Source organism: Rhinatrema bivittatum, chromosome 7 (genome assembly GCF_901001135.1).
Source record: "Rhinatrema bivittatum chromosome 7, aRhiBiv1.1, whole genome shotgun sequence".
Taxonomy (NCBI): Eukaryota; Metazoa; Chordata; class Amphibia; order Gymnophiona; family Rhinatrematidae; genus Rhinatrema; species Rhinatrema bivittatum.
The window spans coordinates 134,472,699-134,495,392 of NC_042621.1; the positions used below are offsets into that span (position 1 = coordinate 134,472,699).

Below are 22,694 nucleotides of genomic sequence, written 5' to 3' on the forward strand. Positions count from 1 at the left end.
AGATGAAGGTATTAGCTATTTTTCCAATGCAGAAAAGCACTGGGAGCCCAATGCACACTTTTAAATGCAGCAAATTTAACTCCAGCCTTGGAGGTGGAGTAAAGTCAGCTTGCAGTCAAGAGCTGATGAAAAACAAATAGGTTCTGTGCATTGTGATAAGTGTCCTGTCCCCTAATATCATTGTGACATTTTAATTTACTGCTTTGGGTGGAAAAAAAAATTGTAATTTTTCACTTCATTAAAAGAAACCTACTTTTCTTATTGCCACACAATTTGGTTGTCCATAGCAAGGGGCACTTAATATTTTGCTGAGGTTGCTGAAGTGAATTATAGCAAAAAAAAAAAAAGAGGGATCAAAAGAGAAGCTCATATTCAGCGCCTGTTGCAATAAACTATCGAGCGCTACAGACATTCAATTCTCCATTAACCCGCCTTTTTTGGACACTGCCTCTCATTTAAATATTGCGTCAGGTGCCCAGGGGATGTGACTGCACACGTTACTGAAACAGGAGCTCAATAGGAGTGCCGGTTTTTAGCGCACATCTTATTGCATCGGCCCATGAGTTACAAAATAGTCAGACCTTGTCACAAGGCAGCTGCCTCACCTCTTGCAGCTTTATATTTGAGATTGAAGGCCTGATTCTGCCAGATGTATGGAACCAATGTAGATGCCAAACTGGCCAGTATCCTCTCAAGGAGCTGAAGAAGAGTTTCTTTGTGCTTTTCTGGATTATTTGGTTTGTCACATACCAAAAACAGTTGGTACTGAACGAGATCTTCTATCATCGCCGTTTTTGTGTCCCCATCCATCTTCTCTCTGAGGCAAAGCTTACAAAAGAAAAATGTACATGTTTGTTTACAGCATGCAAGGAGATACAAAGAATCTTTCAGACTCCCACCTCACTAATGGCAGCAAGTCAGACTTGACCTATAACTTGCTTCTCACTATGGGGGGAGAGAAAGAAAATTCATCCATGAAAGTTGGACAGATAACACTTCGACTCTGCATCTGAAGGACAGAGGCAAAAAGAGTAATTTTTTTTTGTGTGAACCAGAAAAAGAAAAGAACGGCTTTAGTGCAAAGGTTCTCAAACTAGGGAACACATAGAAACTATCCTTGGGGTGGGGATGACGCCTGATGACGGCAGAAAAAGACCATACAGCCTAATCCACAACAACTACTCAGCTCTACAATCTCTATCAAAAAGAGTAGCTGTAGCTGCTGGAGCCCAACCTTCCTGCCACAAAACTGAAGCTGCAACCAGTGGAGTCAGACAGGCTTACGGTATCAGCTCAGTCTTAAGGAAGGCTGAAAGAAGCAAGTAATAAATACGAGATAAGTGAGGAGAATGCTGAGTAAGGGAAACTTAGTAACAGTAAAGCCATCCAGTCTCGGGAGAAATATTTTAAAAAGTAGGAAAGAGAGATGGAGAAGAGGTGGAACAAGACAGAAAGACAGCTCTTTGAGCAGGCTTTCCTTCGAGCCTTATTTTTTGCTTTATCATGTTTTATTGGTAGAGAGGCAATATGTAATTATCTTTTCCATTTGTTGTGGCTCGCTTGGAGGGCCGAGTAAATGGGCAAGTAAGACATCTAATAAAATAAACAGGTAGGCGAGAAGTCGCAGATAGAGAAGAGAACGTACACTTGCTGTGCTAGGGAACTATGAAGCACGAGACACTCCTCCCCCCTTCTATGAGATCGAAAGCGAGAGGGTCGGCAGCGTACCTGGGAAATAAGCGAAAGTCACAGCCCTGAAATCTCGCGCTGAAGAAGATGTGGAGGCTCAGGGCCCGATCCGGCAGCCAACGGGCCTGTCACCTCGCGCCAAGATATCAGGACGCGAGCCTAATACTTTCTCCTCCCCGTCACAAGCGCGAGCTTGCTCTTCAGCACAAGCCCCGCCCCGGGTTCCGAGCAGTACCGCCGCCAGGACCCCAAAGAACCGTAACATCGGGTTGTCGCTGACGCTCTACGCCATGCCGCAGTACGGCTAAACTTGACGTCCATTCTACGCGTCAATCCTATGACGTCTATGGGAGTCCAGGCTACCGTGGGAGCGTCGTTATGGCGCTCCTAGAGAGGATATAGGGGAGAACCGGAAGAAGAGCAGCGACAACGGCCAGAAACGAGGCCTGGCGGGGGAGGGTTATCTGGAGCAGCGGAGAATAAGCCTGTGATTCACGGAGAATGATTTCTAGGTACAGACGGAAACCAGTGATTCAAAGCCCGGAGAGGTAAGAATAAAATTCCTCACCTGTTCCATCTTATCCTCTGATATCTTCTTACAACCCTGTCATATCCCCCTAGTATTCTCACCCTATGCTAATCTGTCTACTGACATTCTTAGCCTCTCCAACCCGATCCACTGATATTCCCATCCTCCCCACCAACACTCTACTCTATTGCACATCTCGCTGAATTGACTAGACAGATAGCTAAACTTTGTTCCCAACTCTAACCTTCAAAGCCCCGAGATGAAAAGATCCAGAGTACCTGAAGGACCAGTTTATCTCCCTATACACCAGCAAGGCCCTCAAAATCCAAGGAGATATCACGCCAGCAATAAAAGACACCAAAAGATCCAGCATCTACGGTAGCTGTGGGCCTCGGAGGGACAGCCCCACCTTATGAAACTTTGCTGGAAGCGCTTCAAGAGCTTCATCAGATCTAGGACTACCTGCAGTTTGGAAAGCAGATGAAAGCATTACTTTTCTGTCCAGATCTTTAATGAGCTGGGCTAATAATGCATTCCAGAATAGTCAAATTCTGGGCAGAGCCAGGTTAGGGCAAATGGTGCTCTGGGTGAAAATCTTGGATGGCAACTCCCCCTCCCTCACCTCTGGGTCTTGGTGTAGATTAGCAGGGCAGGGGTGGGGGGTTGCATCCACTTTCCTGCTGATTACCCACCCCTATCCCTAGCATCCATTCTCCTACCTCTTATTTTCCAGCAGCCATTCCTCTGCCTCTCACTCCTCCATTCCCCAGCATCCGCTTCTCCGTCTCACTCCTCCATTCCCCAGCATCCGCTTCTCCGTCTCTCTCCTCCATTCCCCAGCATCTGCTCCTCTGCCTCTCTCTCCTCCATTCCCCCAGCATCCGCTCCTCCGCCTCTCACCCCTCCATTCCCCCAGCATCCGCTCCTCCGCCTCTCACCCCTCCATTCCCCCAGCATCCGCTCCTCTGCCTCTCACCCCTCCATTCCCCCAGCATCCGCTCCTCTGCCTCTTACTCCCATGTTTTAGGTGCTGTTTGTATTAAAAAGAGAAATTGTGCCTCTAAGATGTTTCAGCTTTTCAAACAAGCATTTGGGTGCTGTTTGTGTTAAGTGCAAGTCTGCCATTATTAAGTTTAAGATTTAAAATTTCCCACATGTTTTAAATTCATAGAAAATGTTTCAAAAATATGACTGTGGACTTAAGACATTAGGTGGGTTATGATGATTAAATTGTGATGCTGTAAAAGATGATATTCGGTAGCCTGTTATGTGTACATTCCCTCTGCCTTCTATTTTTCAGCTTTGTATGGCATTTTAAAGTGGTTGTTATCTAAGTGATTTCTTGTTCTATTAAATAATGAATTACGGAGGTTTTAGATCTATGAAGAATCTTGCATTCTACAGAAAAAGATTTTTTCATCTTTCCTCATCAAACATATACTAATGTCGTCTAAGGCAAGAATTAATGATTAATTACATGCTAAAATTGTTTTTTTCACTGTGCACCTGTGATAGAATTTTTAGATTGTTGGGCTCTGCTGAAATTCTCTTTTCATGCATAGTGCCTATTTTGTTGTTCAATTTTTTTGTAATGGGTTTTGTTTCCTTAGTCATGGTTTTGTAAAGAGTGATTTAGAGGCTCACCCTCTGCCGGAGAGGTTGGTCGAGTCATCGCCAGGTATCCTCAGCAATGAGAGTTACTACACAGGCTCAGAATGCAAAAGGTAAGTGCTGTTCTACTGACTAAAGTGTTAACTATAGGCATAGCCCCTACTTTCCAGTGATCTGGCCTTTGCCGTGAAATTGAGTAAGCCCCATGGAATTAAGGGAAACTTGGACTGGAATGGTGTCAAGGGCAGCCAAGCACAATTAAGAGTCTTCCCTTAAACCCTGCCCCCCCCCCCCCCCCAATTCTTTTCTGTATTCTCTCACCCACTGAACCAGACAGCAGAAGTTGGTGGAAAATGGTGAGGTCTCAGGCTGTGTTCTTCTTTGCTGCTATTGGAAGCCAGAGTTGTGCAGGATACCATAGTGGTGGATGGGATGGGGAGAGAGGAATGTGTGTGTGTCTGAGAGAGACTGTTCCCTTTCCCTCTTGATCCAGGATCCTTTCTCCCTTTCCTCTACCTGTTCATCCCTGACCCATCTTTTTTCTCTAACCTCCCTGCTTTTCTTTTGCTCTCCTTTCCTCCTCTTTAGGATGAGCGCAAACACTTGGTAGGACAGAATACAACCTGCTCAGGACATCTCCTGCTTCCCTTCCTTACTTCTCACACACAACTGCCATTGTACAAATTATTTGCCGCATACCTGGAGCTCTTTTTTACACTCCCAGATGTTCCACATCATTGCTTCTCCTGGTGACACTACACAATAACTAGTGAGGCTGCTACATCACACCCCGCAATCCAGTCATGCTCCTCTTCCACTCCCTGCCCCCGTGATGCTCCTTCTGCACACTCTGCAACTAGGGATGCTCTTCCTTCACATACCTCCCCTGCATTCCCACTTCCAACCTCCTCTTTGATTCCATTCCTTCCTCTCCCCTCGCCTCTAGTAATGCTCATCCTCTGCACATCTGCCTCTTGGTGATATTCCTCATTCACATCCCTTCCCTTCCACACCCTACCCTAACTCACCAGTAATGCCCCTCTTCCATCCCACAATGCTTCTCCACTTGTGACACTCTCCATCACTTCCCCTGTCCTAATCCGTGACATTTCCTTTTCAGCACCCACTAGCGGCACACATCTACCTACCCACTCCACCGTTGATGCTTCTCTTGCAAGCCATTGCTACTTTTCACTTCTGTGAAACTCCTCCAAATATCAGGGCTTGCCTTACTTCCTCTTCTTGGTCTGTCTTTTTTTAGTGGCTCTCTTTGAGTGGGGTTAGTGACTCAGTAAGTCTACTGAGTTCCCAATGGAACTATATTCAGGTCTGGCAGTGGATTAATAGGTGCAGAAGCAGGCGCTGGAGCTGTAGAGACAGCCAGAGCTGCTGGATTGGTTTGGCATGGAATTTTTTAATTTTCTGGCATGGCCTGTAGCAGAGTCTTCTAAGGAGCTGGAGCAGTGGAAACCAGTTTCATTTGGGCAAGAGCCGGAGCTGTGAAGATGGTCAGCATTGGACAGCCAGTGCTGGACTACATGCAAGATGGAAAGTTAGGGACACTGGAACTAGATAGGAAGCTGGCGCAGTCTGGACAGCTGGCACTGGACTTGCTGGAGTCAAGAGTGGCACAGGCAGCAGGCACTGTAGATAGAGCCTTAAGTGGAATCTCTGGTGCATGCACTGAGGCTGCTGGGTCAGCTGGAATTACCGATATACAGACTGAGGCTGGAGCTGCTGGGACACCTGAAATTACTAGTGCTGGGACCATCTGAAATGGAGTCCATAGATTTGCTGGTGCACCCTGAAGCAGAGTCACAGAAGACTCTTGCTGTGGGCAAAGAACCCATTTTGTGAAGCCAACTGCAAATATAGTTATGTATGGCTATAGCTATGTGTTTTCTCATACCTCCATAGGTGACGAACATAACTTAGAGGCCTAGCTAAGCAGCCATGCCAGTAGTCTATAGGGCCTAGTAAATGTCAAAACTTTGTTTTGACAGATAGCCACACCCACCTCTAGTTTAAGGCCTGCCCCTTTTCCTGCCCTCAGCCAACCAGCATTCACTTTCGGGGTAAGGCCCATTCCTTTCTCCACCTTAGCCCTATCCCTTTGACATTTGACCTAGCTCTGCCCAAGCCTCGCCCCTTTTTCCATGGGGCTGCCATCTTGGGTAACATGGCTAAAAGGGGGCAGCCATCTTGGATGCCATCACTGGAAATTACATCACGGCTAAAAGGAGAGGCATCACATTTAGTGAATGACAACACAGCAGTGCTCCTCTTCCCCATACAAAAGGCCAAGTCTAGGCACGTCTTTTGAGAGCAGTAGGAGGAGTGGAAAAATGTAGGGCTAAATGCAGTATTTTTTGTGGGGTGATGATGATGATGATTTTTTTTTTATATTAAATGATGATGATGATTTTGAATGATACATTTCTTAACAGGATATTTATGTTCAAATAATTTTATTGAGCAAAATGAAATACACCAGGTCCCCACTGTGTTGACACTTCCACAGCCGCAGACAGGATATTTAAAGGCAAACCCCCACTTTTTTTTTATTTATCAATTTTGCAAATTAAATACAAAGACCTCCTTTGCATATGAAACACAGAAATAATAAATCAAGGTAATAATGTACATACATTCATCCATGTATATAACAATCTTAAAGAATCATTTTCCTTCTCTTAATTATGTTGGAAACTGGTGGGGGGGGGAAGGAGATAATAGGGAAAAAAAAAGTTTAAATCACAATATTTCTTTAACAGAATTAACAAAGTCACAGGCTTTATACCTTTATACCTATGGGTCTAGGCCCTTCCATTTAAGAACTGTCTCAGCTGTTCTGGTAGAAAGAAAATATAAGTATTCCCAGCTAATTTCAAAATACATTTGCATGGGAAACATAAAAGGAAATTTGTTCCCTTAGCTATTGCTTCAGGTCTCATCACACACTTTTTTTTAAATTCACAGTTTTAACGTGTAACCACAGAGCAGAATTAGGAGCTTCCCTACAGCCTGTACCCCCATAGCTCTGTAACATCACTCAGAATATCAAATTTTGGTGTCCTCCCTGATCTATTAGTTAAAATTTGTAACCTATCGTTAAAATCTTCCATTGTACCTGAAGACTGGAGGGTGGCCAATGTAACCCCAATATTTAAAAAAGGCACCAGGGGCGATCTGGGTAACTATAGACCAGTGAGCCTGCTTTCAGTGCCGGGAAAAATAGTGGAAACTATTCTCAAGATCAAAATCATAGAGCATATAGAAAGACATGGTTTAATGGAACATAGTCAACATGGATTTACCCAAGGGAAGTCTTGCCTAACAAATCTGTTTCATTTTTTTGAAGGGGTTAATAAACATGTGGATAAAGGTGAACCGGTAGATGTAGTGTATTTGGATTTTCAGAAGGCGTTTGACAAAGTCCCTCATGAGAGGCTTCTACGAAAACTAAAAAGTCATGGGGTGGGAGGCGATGTCCTTTCGTGGATTACAAACTGGTTAAAAGACAGGAAACAGAGAGTAGGATTAAATGGTCAATTTTCTCAGTGGAAAAAGGTAAACAGTGGAGTGCCTCAGGGATCTGTACTTGGACCGGTGCTTTTCAATATATATATAAATGATCTGGAAAGGAATAAGACGAGTGAGGTTATCAAATTTGCGGATGATACAAAATTATTCAGAGTAGTTAAATCACAAGCGGATTGTGATACATTACAGGAGGATCTTGCAAGACTGGAAGATTGGGCATATAAATGGCAGATGAAATTTAATGTGGACAAGTGTAAGGTGTTGCATATAGGGAACAATAACCCTTGCTGTAGTTACACGATATTAGGAGCTACCACCCAGGAAAAAAATCTAGGCATCATAGTGAATAATACTTTAAAATCGTTGGCTCAGTGTGCTGCAGCATTCAAAAAAGCAAACAGAATGTTAGGAATTATTAGGAAGGGAATGGTTAATAAAGCGGAAAATGTCATAATGCCTCTATATTGCTCCATGGTGAGATTGCACTTGGAATACTGTGTACAATTCTGGTCGCCACATCTCAAAAAAGATATAGTTGCGATGGAGAAGGTACAGAGAAGGGCAACCAAAATGATAAAGGGGATGGAACAGCTCCCCTATGAGGAAAGGCTGAAGAGGTTAGGGCTGTTCAGCTTGGAGAAGAGACGGCTGAGGGGGAATATGATAGAGGTCTTTAAGATCATGAGAGGTTTTGAACAAGTAGATGTGAATCTGTTATTTACACTTTCAAATAATAGAAGGACTAGGGGGCATTCCATGAAGTTAGCAAGTAGCACATTTAAGACTAATCGGAGAAAATTCTTTTTCACTCAATGCACAGTAAAGCTCTAGAATTTGTTGCCAGAGGATGTGGTTAATGCAGTTAGTGTAGCTGGGTTCAAAAAAGGTTTGGATAAGTTTTTGGAGAAGAAGTCCATTAACGGCTATTAATCAAATTTACTTAGGGAATAGCCACTGCTATTAATTGTATCAGTGGCATAGGATCTTCTTAGTGTTTGGGTAATTGCCAGATTCTTGTGGCCTGGTTTGGCCTCTGTTGGAAACAGGATGTTGGGCTTGATGGACCCTTGGTCTGACCCAGCATGGCAATTTCTTATGTTCCTTTTTTTTTTTAAAGGAAAACAATATTGTAGACTTGAAATAGCCCAATATGTGTTAGAAAAGTATTTTATTGAAACCCATAAGCCATTTTAAAACCTGTGCATGTTTGAAAACTAACAGCATATATATTTTTATCATTTTAAGAAAATGTAAAAAAAAAAAAGTCAAATTTAATTGTTTTCCTTCCCTCTGTACTGGGTCACATAGTTTTGTAGAATTCCAGCTGGGAGCTTTTTATTGCACTCTGGATTCCTGAGAGATTTGGTTTTTTTGGGGTTTTTTTTGTTTGAAATCCCTTAGTAAATATTGTAAAAGTTTCATGTTCCTTGCATCCTCTCAGCTTTTTAGATATTTTTACAAATAAACAATTACACAGAGCAGTCTTTGAGATAAGCTGTAACTGTCTGCCCATGAGGTGGGGAAATAGAGGCGCCATTCGTCCCTTCATCTGCAACAAGTCTGGACTTGTCTTTGTGACATCCAGGGGAAGTCAAGAATAAGACATGCCGGGGGATGTAGTCTTTGTCACCACCCCCCTTTCCTCTCTTATTTCTTGGAATAGGTGGACCCGATATCTAATCGGAGCCCACGGATTACCTGGGCTCGTGGAGGGCAGCCGGGTGTGTCGCGTGACGTCATCGGGACGCGCCGCAAGAGCACGGCGCGTCCCGATGACGTTGGGGCAGGGTGCAGCCCCAGTGGGGGCGTTCCGGGGCAGCGTCAGTGAGGAGGGGAGGCGCCGACGGGAAACGCCACCCCGTCCAGGGCGTTGGGGAGGCCGGCGCAGGCCGATGACACCAGCCGGGGTTTAAAGGGCCGGAACCTTGTGGCAACCGGCCCTTTTCTCAGGAGAGCCGTTTTGAGGATGCAGACGACCCGTTTTAAAGAAAACGCGGTCCGATCGGCAGGCAAAAAAAAAAAAAAAAATACTAAAAGCTACCAGTGGCCCAAGCCACACAAAGCAAAAAAAAAAAAAAAGACTGGGCCCCAACCACAGCAGCAGGACCAGGTCACAGCACCACCACAGACAGCAGGAGCAGGACCCAGCACAGGACCCCAGCCGGAACCAGCCCAGGACCGCACGGTCCTTGCCCTGGCCCCCGGACCCCCAGAGCAAGCGAAGGACCACACGGCCAGCTCCCCGGCTTACAGGACACCCCGGTGCCGGCACAAAAAACTGTGAGTAACCCATCCCAACGAACCCAGGTGCCGGCCTGGCCCCCCCACCCCAACTAAGGGTCCAAAGAGCGTCTCCCCTCCCCCCCCCCTGCCAACCCCAGCCACTCGCCATCCAGTGGACAGGGATCCAGCTCCGGAAGCTGACACCACCCCAGACACCAGCAGGGGACCCCATACAGGACAGATGGGGGTACAGGGCGGATCGGACCCCCAACGAGAGAGCCGGGTGACACCACAAGACCCTCCCCAGGGCTCACCGCAAGTCCACGGCCCCCACCTCGCGACCCCGCCGACGCTCGAGCAGCCAACCGGCATGACCCCGGCTTACCCGGGGTTCCCACTACCATGGGGCATCCCCCCTTGGATGCAAGCTGCCACCTGCATCTCAGGCGTAAGTCCACCCGGGCAGATCCCAGGCCACCATGCCCACCTGCAATGGATCCCGCCAGCCTACCCATACCAGATGTACCCGTGGGGGTACTGGCCCGGGCAACCAGGGGATTGCCCCACTCCGTTGGGGCTAACCAGCCCAATAGAGAACCCCACCCCCAACGATTCAAGGGACCCACAGAACGGCTCGGGGAGCGTCAAGATGACCCATGCTGACACACCACAGCAAATCACACAGGAATCGCCACCAAACCATGAACAGTCCACCCATCCCAAGAACGGGACAGCAGAGATGACAGCGCAGGAAGATCGTTCCCGAGACGACGAAGGGGCAAATGCAACACAGGATACAAGCAGAGGTAAGTTACCTGCACAAGTCGCCCCACCCCCACAGCCCATTCAGGGACCCGTAACTTCGCAAGCGATTAAAAAGAAAGGAAAAGCGAAGCGTAGGAGGAGGTACAGCTCCAGCGAAAGCAGTGCCTCTACGGATACAGACAGCGCGGATGACAATAATCAGAATCCGCCGGTGACACTCCAAGGAGTGGAGTTAACAGCGGCTGTGGCGCAGGGCATTCCACTATGGGAAAGCGTGCCAAGAAGGTTGCGAAAGCAGATAAAGCAGAGAAAATACATAAACATTTTCCGACTCATGGAAGGGAGGAGAGGTCCGCGAGACAGGAAGAGAGCTAAGACCAGCGACCCACCGCCAGACAACAGCGAGAAAATTGCACGCAATATCGTGAACTGGACATGCGCATATTTCCGCATGATGAGCATCATCACAAAGGACGATCCTGGGCAGTGTGGACCCATGCTAACCTATGGGGACACTATCCTAGAAGCGTACTGGGCGTAGGAGGGATGGGCCTGGTTGAATTACGACGAGCGTTTCCGTGATCGAATGGAGGAGAATGCGCAGCTATCCTGGAGAATGCCCGATGTGAACCTCTGGCTCAAACAAATGACCAACAGAGCCAGTGACGCCGGTGGACGGAGTCGAACAGCTGCGAGGCCATCAACGTCTGGACTAGGCTACCCAGGAACCGGAGGTGCATCTAACAGTGCGTGTTGGAGATACAAGGCTTCATGTAATTTCAAAGAGTGTAAATTCAAGCACATATGCCTGATTTGTTCCTCACCGCACCCGGCGAATAAGTGCACAAAAAAATTGGGGAGTGGGAGTTCTCCTATGGAAAAATGAAGCCCAGCACTACCGAAAAGCCGCCTTGCCAAAAAGATTAGAACGAATGATGCATTGGCTCGACAAATACCAGAGGAGAGAGAAAGCAAAGAAGATTTCAGCAGGTTTCCAGGAAGGGTTCAGGATCCCTTATCAAGGCAACATCGACATCCACACAGCAGGCAATGCGCCATCCACAACGCGGCACCCTGACATCGTCCGAAGCAAACTGGACAAGGAGCTCGAGTTGGGCAGAATTGCCGGCCCTTTCCGGATGCCTCCCTTCCAGAAGATGATTTCCCCGCTGGCAGTTGTGCCGAAAAAGGAACCGGGCAAATACAGATTCATTCAAAACCTGTCCTTCCCAATAGGAGCATCCGTAAATGACCACATATCACGAGAAGCATGTGCAGTGCAGTATGCATCATTTGACAGTGCCATATCCTTAAGGAGGTGTGGGAGGTCTGCAGCGATGGAAAAAAAAGACATAGAATCGGCGTTTCGCCTGTTGCCCGTTAATCCAGACAGCTTCCCGCTACTGGGTTTCAAGTTCCAAGGACAATTCTACTTCGACAAGTGCATGCCTATGGGGTGCTCAGTTCCATGCGCCTACTTTGAGGTGCTCAGCACATTTCTCCATTGGGTGACGGCGGAGAAAGCAGTTTTGGACAACATCATACATTACTTCGATGACTTTTTGTTCGTTGGCCTGGAAAGGACAGGTGCAGCGACTCGCCTACTGAGGACTTTCCAAGGAGTGGCGAAGGATTTCGGCGTCCCTTTAGCGATGGACAAGACCGAAGTGCCAGGGACGAACATGTGTTTTTTGGGTATTGAACTGGATTCAGAAAAAATGATATCCAGGCTTCCAGAGGACAAGATACAGAATCTGCGGAACCTCATCGAAACTGCAATGCGGGCGAAAAAGTTAACGCTGTGGGAGGTACAATCGATAGTGGGCACCTTTTAACTTTGCTTGTAGGGTGATCCCAATGGGCAGAGTTTTCTTGAGGAGACTAGCGGCCGCGACCACATCCGTACGGAAACCACATCACTACATAAGGATAACCAAGGCAATAAAAGACGACCTAGCGATATGGAAAAGTTTCTTGAAGGACTTCAATGGAATATCCATATGGCAAGAGCCCCTGATGTCGAATTGTGACCTGGACATACAATCAGATGCCTTGGGGAGGTGGGGATTCGGAGTGTATTGCCAAGGTGGTGGGCGGCTGCCCAATGGCCGACAGCATGGGTGCAAGAAGGTACAATACGCAATATAACATTCCTGGAACTATTCCCAATTTGGGTTGCATTGGTCATATGGGGATCCAGATTACAAAACAAACACACAATTTTCTGGAGCGACAATCAAGCCATAGTATACGTCATCCACAGGCAGACGGCAAAATGCTTAAAGGTTGCAAACCTATTGAGACAAATAATACTGAGCAGCTTGCGCTTAAACACTACCATTTGAGCGTGGCATGTACCTGGAATTAGCAATGGCATTGCGGATGCGTTATCACGTGCCAAATGGTCTCTCTTTCGCAAATAGGTACCCAACGCAGAGGAGGAGGGGACTCTGGAACCGGAACACTTATGGGCAATTGGAATGCAACTACCCTAGACTTGCTACGGAGATCGGTGGCGCCCGCTACATGGGGTGCGTATTCCAGAGGATACAAGAAAGTGCGAGCCTTCCTTAATCAGCACGGTTAGGCAAATGGTCCGGTGCTGGAGGACTTAGTAGTGGACTACATCGCTTGGGCCAAAGAGTCCAGACTGTCGAGGGGCATCATGGTAAAGCAGCTGGCAGGTCTGGCCGCCTTCACAAATGCTCAAGGATGGGGCGATCCCACCAAGGGATTTCTTGTTAAAAGACTAATGAAGGGTTGGGGAAGGCAGTTAGGGCACGAGAAAGTTGGGAGACAGCCAGTTACACACGAGTTATTAGCTCAGATATGCTATGCGCTACTGGAGATTTGTGACTCACAATTTGAAACGCAGTTATTTCAGCTAGCATTTTCGCTGGCGTTTTTTGGGGCCCTGCGCATAGGCGAACTAGTGGCAGCATCTAAGGAAGATACGGGTGATATGGGGATGCTACTGCGGAATGTACAGATATTGGGAAACACACTCAGAATATTGATACCTTGGTCCAAGACAGACCAATCAGGAAAAGGGGCTGCGGTGACATTAACTAGGTTAGACAACCAAGTCACCTGCCCGCTGGCTAATTTAGAAGCAATTTTGGCAATCCACCCCAAAAAGGGGAACCATCTGTTAGTACATAACAACGGGGTCCCTTGGCCAAGGTATCAATTTTCGATGGTATTTAGGCGTGCGTTAACCAAGGAGGGGCGGAATGCAGCGAACTTTGGGACCCACTCCTTTCGGATAGGGGCAGTGACAAGCGCCGCGCAGACAGGTTTGGCTAGGGAGACCATCCAGCAAATAGGAAGGTGGTGTTCATTAGCGGTTAATGCATACGTGAGACTGGACAGAATTAGCTCACAAAGTATAGATAACTAACAGGAATTGTTCTTAATTGCAGAATCGTCCACTAAACCGAAAAAGGTTTGGATCGTGGGGCATTCGGGCAGCGCAGAGGGCGCAACAGCGCAAGCACGGCGTGCATCTTGGTTTGGCCCCGCGGGGAGTACAGGTTACATGGATGGGAAAGCGAGGGATGCGGTGGTGGCAACTACTGCCTATGCTTCATGTCAGGGGGAAGAATTGTCAGCCCCAGACATGTTAATAATGCACCTGTGAGGCAACGATTTGGGAACATGGACTTGCAGGCAGCTGCTGCAAGAGGCAAAAAGGGATATGCGCAAGTTGCAGACATTGTTCCCAGGTGCGGTATTATGTTGGTCAGACATTATTCCCTGGATAAAATTTGCGAAAACCAAGTTATGGGGAAGGTGTCACAAGAAGCTCAATAGGCAGTTGGGGGCCTGTTTGGGGCGCCTAGGGGGTTATCAGGTACACCATCAGTGGATGGATGAGCAGTGCGAGGGCTTCTATCGGGACGATAAAATACACTTTTCGGACATTGAGTATGATTTGTTTATTAATGACATAATCGAAGCAATAGAGGCCGCAGCTAAAATACTGTTTCTGGTTGGGAGGCTCCGTACAAGTGTAGACATTGCTCGGTGCCGGTGGCGGGCACCCGGGCCAATAGGACTTAGGGTAAAGGGGTCAGCCGTGGGCTGACAAGCAGATTGCCAGAAGAAAAGGGGGGCCACGCCCGGAGGCAGGGCCCCCCTGCTTACTACGCAGCGGGGGGCCGGTGAACAGAAGTATCCTTGCTTGGAGCACGGCAGGCGGCGTGGGGTGGGTGTGGCCAGTTTTACCCAAGATACATTTTAGAGTGGGCATTCAAGCAAAGCAGGTGGGCGAGCACCCGGGGACAAAAGGTGAAGTCACGGGTCCCAGAGTCAAACAGATATTCTCTTGTTGTAACATGCCTAAGGACATCCAGGGCAAGTCAGGAATTAGTAGAATAAAAGTTCTTAACAGGATATTTTAAGGGTAAAAAAAACAACTTTTGTTCTAAGCTAATTAAGATGTTTTGTTGGTCCACTTTTTAAAAGCATTAACATTTATGCCTTATGTCATAAAGAATGATATAAATACATGTATAATAAAAAAGTTTCAATTGGAAAGTAGAGATGGTATGAAAAGGTTAGTTTGCATTTGAGGAAACATGACATTTAAATTAAAGCTGTGTTCACAGACAGGTACAGGAATGTTGCATACTAGGTATTGTAGTTGCCCCATGACTAAGACCTCATACAGCAAGGGGGGGTGGGTAGGGAAAAAAACTTTACTATAGGCTTGTGGTTCTCAACCTTTTTTCTGTCGGGACATACTTGATAGTTCCCACATCCGTGACACACTGAGCACATGACAGTCACAAGGCTAACCCCACCCCTGACCCTCAGTAATGGGTATAAAGCAGAACTAGAATATTTCCCATACAACTCACCATACTAAAAAGATATTCTGGTGTTATCTCAATAACAGCAACACAAACTCCCTCTATTACCAGGTGCAATAGCCCTACTTATAAAAAGACAGTAGTTCACCACCAATGCATGACTTCTCTCTCTCTCGCACATATACTCTCTGAACAGTTTCTCTCTCTCTCTCTTGCGCACGCACATGTCTCCTCTCTGGCCAAGCTCTCTCTCACACACACATGCCCCCTTTCAGCCACAGCCAGCTAAAAACATCACCTATCTCGCGCACACACATTGATACACACAGAAGCACCCTCCCTTCTCTCTCTCTCACTCTCTCTCTCTCTCACTCTCTCACTCTCTCTCTCTCTCACTCTCTCTCTCTCTCACTCTCTCTCTCACTCTCTCACTCTCTCACTCTCTCACTCTCTCACTCTCTCACTCTCTCTCTCACTCTCTCTCTCACTCTCTCTCACACACACACACACACACACACACACACACACACACACACACGTACTCTCCCTGTCTCACTCACACATACACACCGGCCCCCAGCTGAACAGTTTGTCTTCGGCATGTGTTATTCAGCACAGCCTTCCGTGCTGTGGCTAGAGCCACAGCCAGTATCATTCACAATACTATGCGTCTGATATAAGCAAGAAAAATGTAGAAAGACATTGGTTCACAACCTTATGGTGATTCGGGAGACACTGAACAGCACCGTGTGCCGCGTGAGATAGCTATTTGCTAAATATCAACATTTCCCTGTACGTACCTGGATCAGTCCAGACTCCTGGATTTTGCCCCCCTTCTAGAAGATGGAGACAGAAGTTTACCAATAAAACTCCGCCTTATATAAGTTGGTGCCACCTACAGTCTGGCAGTATTCTTCTGTCTCCAGCAGTTGGAAGAGGTGCAAACCTACAGTCTGTGTTAGGGCCTAAGATAGGTTTTGTTTTTAGTGACAGTGTTAGTTAATTTAAAAAAAAAAAAAAAAAAGGAATAATAGCAGTGATTCCTAGAGTGAGACCGCAGTGACTGCCTGCAGGTTGGAGTCTCCTGCCTCCCATGGGGTTGTGAGGTCTTGAGGGGACCATCCTCCCTGGTTGAAAGAGGCAGCTGAGGTACTGGGTGGAAGCCCTTTTCTTTCCAGCTCATCCACTACTGGGGGTAATACCGGGGAGCCTGGCTCACTCTCCCCAGTAGGGCCAAGACCCGGAGGCTAGTGGCAAGCATTTGCTTAAAAAAAAAAAAAGGACTGTCATTTTTTACTTGGCAGCTCCACTCTCCCTTCCCTTCCGATCACGGGGAGGGTGTTTTCCCGCTGTTTCGCCACGTTTCCGGGGGGGGGGGGGGGGTAAAATTAGATTTTTAATTGTTATTTTTGGGTTTTTTCCACATGCTGTGTCGGACTGCGGGTTGGGCCTGTGGCGCCGCGCGAGTGCGCTTGTCACGAGATGGGCTTTGCACAAATTGCCTTTCTGGGAGAGAGGGAGCTTCCACGACCCCGCGGAGGGTCGTGGTGAGGGTGCAGTCCATAACAGGAGCATTTGGGGAGCTGTCCTCGTCGATTTCGGGCCTGTTCCTGCAAAACACGGGACCGGCTGCCATCTTGGATCCTCTCAGGTCCGCGGCATCTGGAGCGGGCGCCATTTTGGGCCCGTTGCTGTCAGCGGCCTCAGCAGTGCGTCCAGCACAGGAAGGGGAGCATCTCCCACCGAGTCTCTCACCGCAGCGGAGGGTCCCTGAGGGAGACCAGCCCATGGGTCCAGACAGCCAGGGCGCTAGGGCGACCCTTCAGCGGATGAGGATGATGTATCCTCGGATTCATCATTTTCTTCAGATTTTTGTTGTTCTAATGCATAAGGCCTTTAAGGCCTGGAAGGCGAGCAAGAAGAGGCCCCTTGGGATGGAATCCCACCCAGGGGCCCTGAAGAGGGCCAAGACCGTACAGGACCAAGGTCCTCCACCAGGCCAGAGGCCCCTCAACTTGAGAACTCCATTAGCGGATCCGGATACCTCCATGGATTCGGAAGACCAGGATAACCGGGAGTTCCCTTCCCAGCCCTCAAGAGGGGTGGAGGGGGAGACGGAGCAATTTCAGAGCGGTATCCAGGGGTCTCATGGGGCAGACGGAGGTGACCCGAAGGTTGTCAGTCTGTTTCGAAAAGATGAGTTGGGTCTGCTCATTCCAGCTATTTTAGGGGAGTTGGGCATCCCACTTCCCCAGGAAGAGTCCCATTTGGGGGCTACGGATCCTGTGGTATGGGGCCTACGGGGTCCTCCGTTCTCTTTCCCGTTTCATTTCTCGGCTACGGATGTACTTTTCAAGGAATGGGATATACCGGACTTGGGCTATAAAGTGGCTAAGGCTATGGATAAACTCTATCCGCTTCCTGAAAAGGCGTTGGAACTTTTAAGAGTTCCTAAGGTGGATGCAGCGGTGGCTGCGGTCACAAAGAAGACCATCGTTCCAATCACTGGGGGGACGGCCCTTAAGGATTTACAGGATCGCAAGCTGGAGGTTTAACTTAAGAAGATTTTTGAGGTTTCTGCACTGGGAATCCGTGTGGCAATGTGTAGTAATTTTTCGTTGGGTGCAGCAGCTCTTGGCTAACGAATCACTCTCTCAAGAGGAATCTCTCCAAGTGGGGCGTTTAGAGGCAGTGATGGCCTATAGTGCTATTGCTTTCTACGATTTGCTTTGCGTGTCGGCTGTATCTGCAAGGCATTTGCTGTGGTTACGCAACTGGGCGGCGGATGTGTCTTCAAAATCTCAGCTAGGTTCCTTGCCATTTAAAGGAAAATTGCTCTTTGGAAAAGAGCTGGAAGACCTAATTCAGTCCGTGGGCGAGAATAAGGTGCATCGCTTACTGGAGGATAGACTGAAGTCGAGAGGTTCCTTCACTTCCAGTGTTCGTTTTCGTGGAGGCCGGAGGTCTAGGATTTCTCGGTGGTCTGTTTCTTCCTTTTGTCACAACGCCACCAGACAGCAGACGTACTCTGTCCTTTCGAGGGCGGCATTTCGGTAGACCTGACTCCGGCCCAACCGCTTTGGGCGGAAAGCCTTCACAATGATGTGCGGTCGGCCCATTCCTTGGTTCCTGTGGTGGGAGGCAGATTGTCTCTGTTTCACAAGGAGTGGGTCAAGATCACTTCGGATCAGTGGGTTCTATCAGTGATAAAACACAGTTACATGTTAGATTTTGCACGTTGGCCCTGTCAGAACTTTCTTGTCTCTCCATGCAGTCATGCAACAAAGCGTCTGGCGGTGAAGGAAACCCTGCAGCGCCTTCTCGACCTCTGTGCTGTTGTGCCGGTTCCTACGGAGCTTCGAAGGGGTCGTTATTCCATTTACTTCATGGTGCCAAAAACGAAGGTACTTTTCGGCCCATCCTCGACCTCAAGCTGGTCAACAGGTGTCTTCGAATCCCTCGCTTCTGAATGGAAACGTTAAGGTCCGTCATTGATCAGTTCGGCAAGGGGAATTCCTTGCATCTCTGGATCTAACGGAAGCACATAGGGATTCGGGCCGATCATCAGAGGTTTCTGAGGTTCTCCGTTTTGGGACAGCATTACCAATTTCAATCCCTCCCGTTTGGTCTAGCCACAGCACCTCGGACTTTTACCAAGATTATGGTGGTTGTGGCAGCACAGCTCCGGAAGGAGGGGTTCTTAGTACACCCGTGCCTGGATGATTGGCTAATTTGGGCGAAGTCGGAGGTGCTTTGCCAGGAGGCGATACGCCGAATACTTCAGTTGTTGAGAGCCCTCGGCTGGATAGTCAACATGTCCAAGAGTCATCTAGTACTGTCTCAGTCATTGGAGTTTTTGGGAGCTGTGTTCAACACTCGTCAGGGACGGGTGTCCCTCATGGAGGAACGGATGTTCAAGCTTCAAGATCAGGTGCGAGCCTTGTTGGCCAAGCGAATTACAAAGGTTTGGGATTACTTACAAGTCCTAGATTCCATGACTTCGACATTGGAATTAGTCCCATGGGCATTTGCGCATATGTGGCCTTTACAATCCACTTTGCTTTCCCAATGGAGCCCTGTTTCGGAACAATTTCATCTTCCTTTACCGCTGACGGAGTATGCACGGGCCAGCCTAGATTGGTGGCTGCTTCCGGACAATTTGAGATGTGGGGTTCCTTTAGCGGTTCCCGACTGGACTTTGGTCACTATGGATGCCAGCCTGTAAGGTTGGGGAGCAGTGTGCCTGCAGAAATCAGTACAGGGGCTGTGGTCCCAAGAGGAAGCGCAATGGTCCATCAATCGCTTGGAGACCCGAGCAGTGAGATTGGCACTACAGGCGTTTCTTCTGATTCTTCACGAGAATCGCAAGTCGGTCAGCGTTCTCTCCGACAATGCAACCACAGTGGCTTACATCAATCGCCAGGGTGGAATCTGGAGTCAACGGTGGCGTTGGAAGCTAGTCTGTTGATCTCATGGGCGGTACCGAACTTGGTCAGCATAGCGGCATCTCACATAGCCGGAGTAGAAAACGTCCATGCGGATTTTCGGGGTCGACATTTTCTAGATCCCGGAGAATGGGAGCTCTCGGAGGAAGCTTTTCAGAGTCTCTGTACTTGGTGGGGCACGCCAAGTATGGATCTGATGGCGACATTCAAGAAATCCAAGGCTCCTTGCTTCTTCGCTCGTCAGCGGGACACAGGAGTGGAGGGCGTGGGTGCTCTGGTTCTTCCTTGGCCCACCGATGTTCTTCTGTATGTGTTTCCACCTTGGCCTCTCATCCATTGTAGGTAATTCTGATAGCTCCCGAGAGGCCGAGATGCCCTTGGTTTGCAGATTTAATCAATCTGACCATAGATGGCCCCTTACAGTTCCAGGACCTGCCGAACCTGCTTCATGAGGGTCCTGTTTGTTTAGACCAGGTTGAGCGCTTTTGTCTAGCGGCATGGCTTTTGAGAGGAAGCGGCTGAAGTCCAGAGGGTACTCGGATGCCGTTGTGACTACGTTATTGTGGTCACGGATGACTTCTACGTCTTTATCTTATGTACAAGTGTGGAAGATCTTTGAGGCGTGGTGTCTTGACCGGGGTTTCCTACCTACTTGGGCGGGGATACCAGACATTTTGAGTTTCCTTCAGACTGGTCTGGCAAAGGGCTTGTCGTGTAGTTCTTTGTGGGTGCAGGTGGCTGCTCTCTGTTCTTTACGAGGTAATATTCAAGAAGCGTGATTAGCGGCACATCCCAATGTCACTCGATTTCTGCGAGGGGCAAAGCATTTGCTTCCTCCAATGAGGCAGCCGTGCCCATCTTGGAATCTAAATTTAGTTCTTAAAGCCTTGTGTGCGGCCCCTTTTGAACCCCTACGTAGAATGACTTTGAAGGACCTCACCTTGAAAGTGGTGATCCTGGTAGCGATTGCCTCTGCGCGCCGGCTGTCGGAGATTCAGGCCTTGTCATGTAGAGAGCCCCTTTTTGAGAATTTCGGACTCTGGTGTTTCTCTGCTTACAGTGCCTTCTTTTCTTCCCAAGGTGGTGTCCTTTCATTTAAATCAGTTTGTGGAGCTTCCATCCTTTTTGGACTTGGATAGGGGGGATCCCTTGTCTAAGGATTTACGGAAGCTGGATGTTTGTAGGGCTTTGATGCGCTACCTGGAGATTACCAATGGTTTTCGAGTTTCTGATCACCTCTTTGTGCTCTGGAGTGGGCCAAGGAGGGGCAACATGGCGTCTAAGACTACCATTGCTCAGTGGCTGAAGGAGGCCATAAATTCGGCTTATTTATTGAGCAGTCAGTCTTTGCCCGAGGGTCTTCGGGCTCATTCAACTCGTGCCCAAGCTGCCTCCTGGGTGGAATGTCAACTGATTTCACCTGAGGAAATTTGTAGAGCGGCTACGTGGAAGTCATTACATACTTTTGCCAGGCATTATCGCCTAGATGTCCGGGATTCTGGGACAGCTGGTTTTGGAGAAGATGTGCTCAGAGCGGGCCTCTCTGGATCCCATCCCAAGTAAGTAAAGCTCTGGTATATCCCAGGAGTCTGGACTGATCCAGGTACTTACAGGGAAAAGAAAATTGGTTCTTACCAGATAATTTTCGTTCCTGTAGTACCACAGATCAGTCCAGAGTCCCGCCCATTTGATACTTGAAGGTAATGGAGAGTCCGCACTGTTTTTCAATCTTTGCTTTTTTTCTTGTCTCAACAGTTCATTTGAGTTTTCCGAATAGCACGGGTTCTGTACCCATGTGGGGGGTTCATGAGCTGGTTTACGGTTGTTAGGTTACTGTACATAGTTAGTTTGGGTTGTTCTGGATCCATTCTGCTTTGACATTAAGTAATACTGCCAGACTGTAGGTGGCACCATCCTATATAAGATGGAGTTTTGTTGGTAAACTTCTGTCTCAATCTGCTGGGGGGAGGGGGGGGGGTAAAACCCAGGACTTTGGACTGATCTGAGGTACTACAGGAACGAAAATTATCTGGTAAGAACCAATTTTCTTTTTGAAGCATTCCCTGTACGTACCCAGATCAGTTCAGACCGTGGATTGAACCTCCTGTCCAGCAGATGGAGACAGATCAAAACTGAAAGGGTATCCTATAATCAGGACAGAGCCTACCCTGAACCCCTTCAGTATTTGTCTCCAGCAGATGCAGGCAGCTGAACCTGTGGTTCCCCCCCTTCTCTTGAATTTCTTCTCCCTGTGGGGTTTTTCTACCTTTTATTAGCAGGATCAAGCAAGTATTAGTTTGATATTTAAAAAAAAAAAAGAGAAATTGTTGAAAGACTTGTTTGTTTTTCTACAGGAGACAGTTCTGTCTCCACGCTCTGCTGGGGGCCTAGGGGAGCTTTGCCCCTTGATTCATCAGCCAAGGCTCCCCATTTCCTGGTGACCTTAGGGGCGATACTGGTGGTCCATCACTCCCCCTTGCTGGCTGTCTTTCCCTGAGATGTACCTTCCTCGGGCCCTCTGTTCCCCTGCCTTTGCTGAGAAAAAAAAAAAACCTCAGAAGAAAAGGTTTAAAATCAGCTGAGCTCCTCAGCAAAGTTTTAAGCACAATGGACAGCTCCGGCAGCGTGCAGAGTTCAGTCTCTGCACTCGCTTGCCGGCAGGGCTCAGCTCAGCTATTTTTTTTCTCCGCGGCGGATTTTTCTCCCCTCTCATGCCATGTCCCAGCGCTTGCACGGCCTGCAGTGAGCCTGCCATGCGGCTCTCCCGCAGCGGACTGTGCTCCGGGTGGGGAGGGCCCCTCCTCGGCACCAGCAAAATCAGCGCCCCGGGATCGGGCTGCATGCCGTGTGACCATGCCGTTCCCTGCCCGACAAACCATGGGAACGGCGGCCATCTTGGGTGCAGTTTCAGATGCTGAATCGGGACTGCAGGAGGAAGATGAGCCCAATTTTCTGGTTTCCCCTCCCGATTTGAGGGGAAACCCGTCTCTGGAGGGGGTTTCTGAGCTTCCTCCCCCCCCCCCCCACTCTCCTCCTCGCTCCCCAGGAAGTCTAAGCCTCGTTTCTCCACGGGGT

The 22,694-nt window shown here is 48.3% G+C and overlaps 2 protein-coding genes across 10 annotated transcripts in view; one reads left to right on the top strand and one right to left on the bottom strand.

Moving 5' to 3' along the window:
* The window catches only part of ECD (ecdysoneless cell cycle regulator), a 106,328-nt gene extending 104,461 nt beyond the window's left edge, over nucleotides 1–1,867 (bottom strand). For all 3 annotated transcript variants that reach the window (XM_029609179.1, XM_029609178.1, XM_029609180.1), the window contains exons 1-2: nucleotides 1,729–1,867; nucleotides 606–828 (exon numbers count right to left, since the gene is read on the bottom strand). In XM_029609179.1, coding sequence (XP_029465039.1) covers nucleotides 606–810 — 205 coding nt within the window. In that variant the 5' untranslated portion in view covers nucleotides 811–828; nucleotides 1,729–1,867. The remainder of the gene's footprint in view (nucleotides 1–605; nucleotides 829–1,728) is intronic.
* A 231-nt stretch (nucleotides 1,868–2,098) lies between these two features.
* Nucleotides 2,099–22,694, top strand: part of FAM149B1 (family with sequence similarity 149 member B1) — a 302,939-nt gene continuing 282,343 nt past the window's right edge. For all 7 annotated transcript variants that reach the window (XR_003857796.1, XR_003857797.1, XM_029609181.1 and 4 more), the window contains exons 1-2: nucleotides 2,099–2,237; nucleotides 3,829–3,942. Coding sequence is in view for 5 of the 7 variants with exons in the window: in XM_029609181.1 (XP_029465041.1) it covers nucleotides 2,191–2,237; nucleotides 3,829–3,942 (161 nt within the window). In the remaining 2 variants the exon portion in view is untranslated. The remainder of the gene's footprint in view (nucleotides 2,238–3,828; nucleotides 3,943–22,694) is intronic.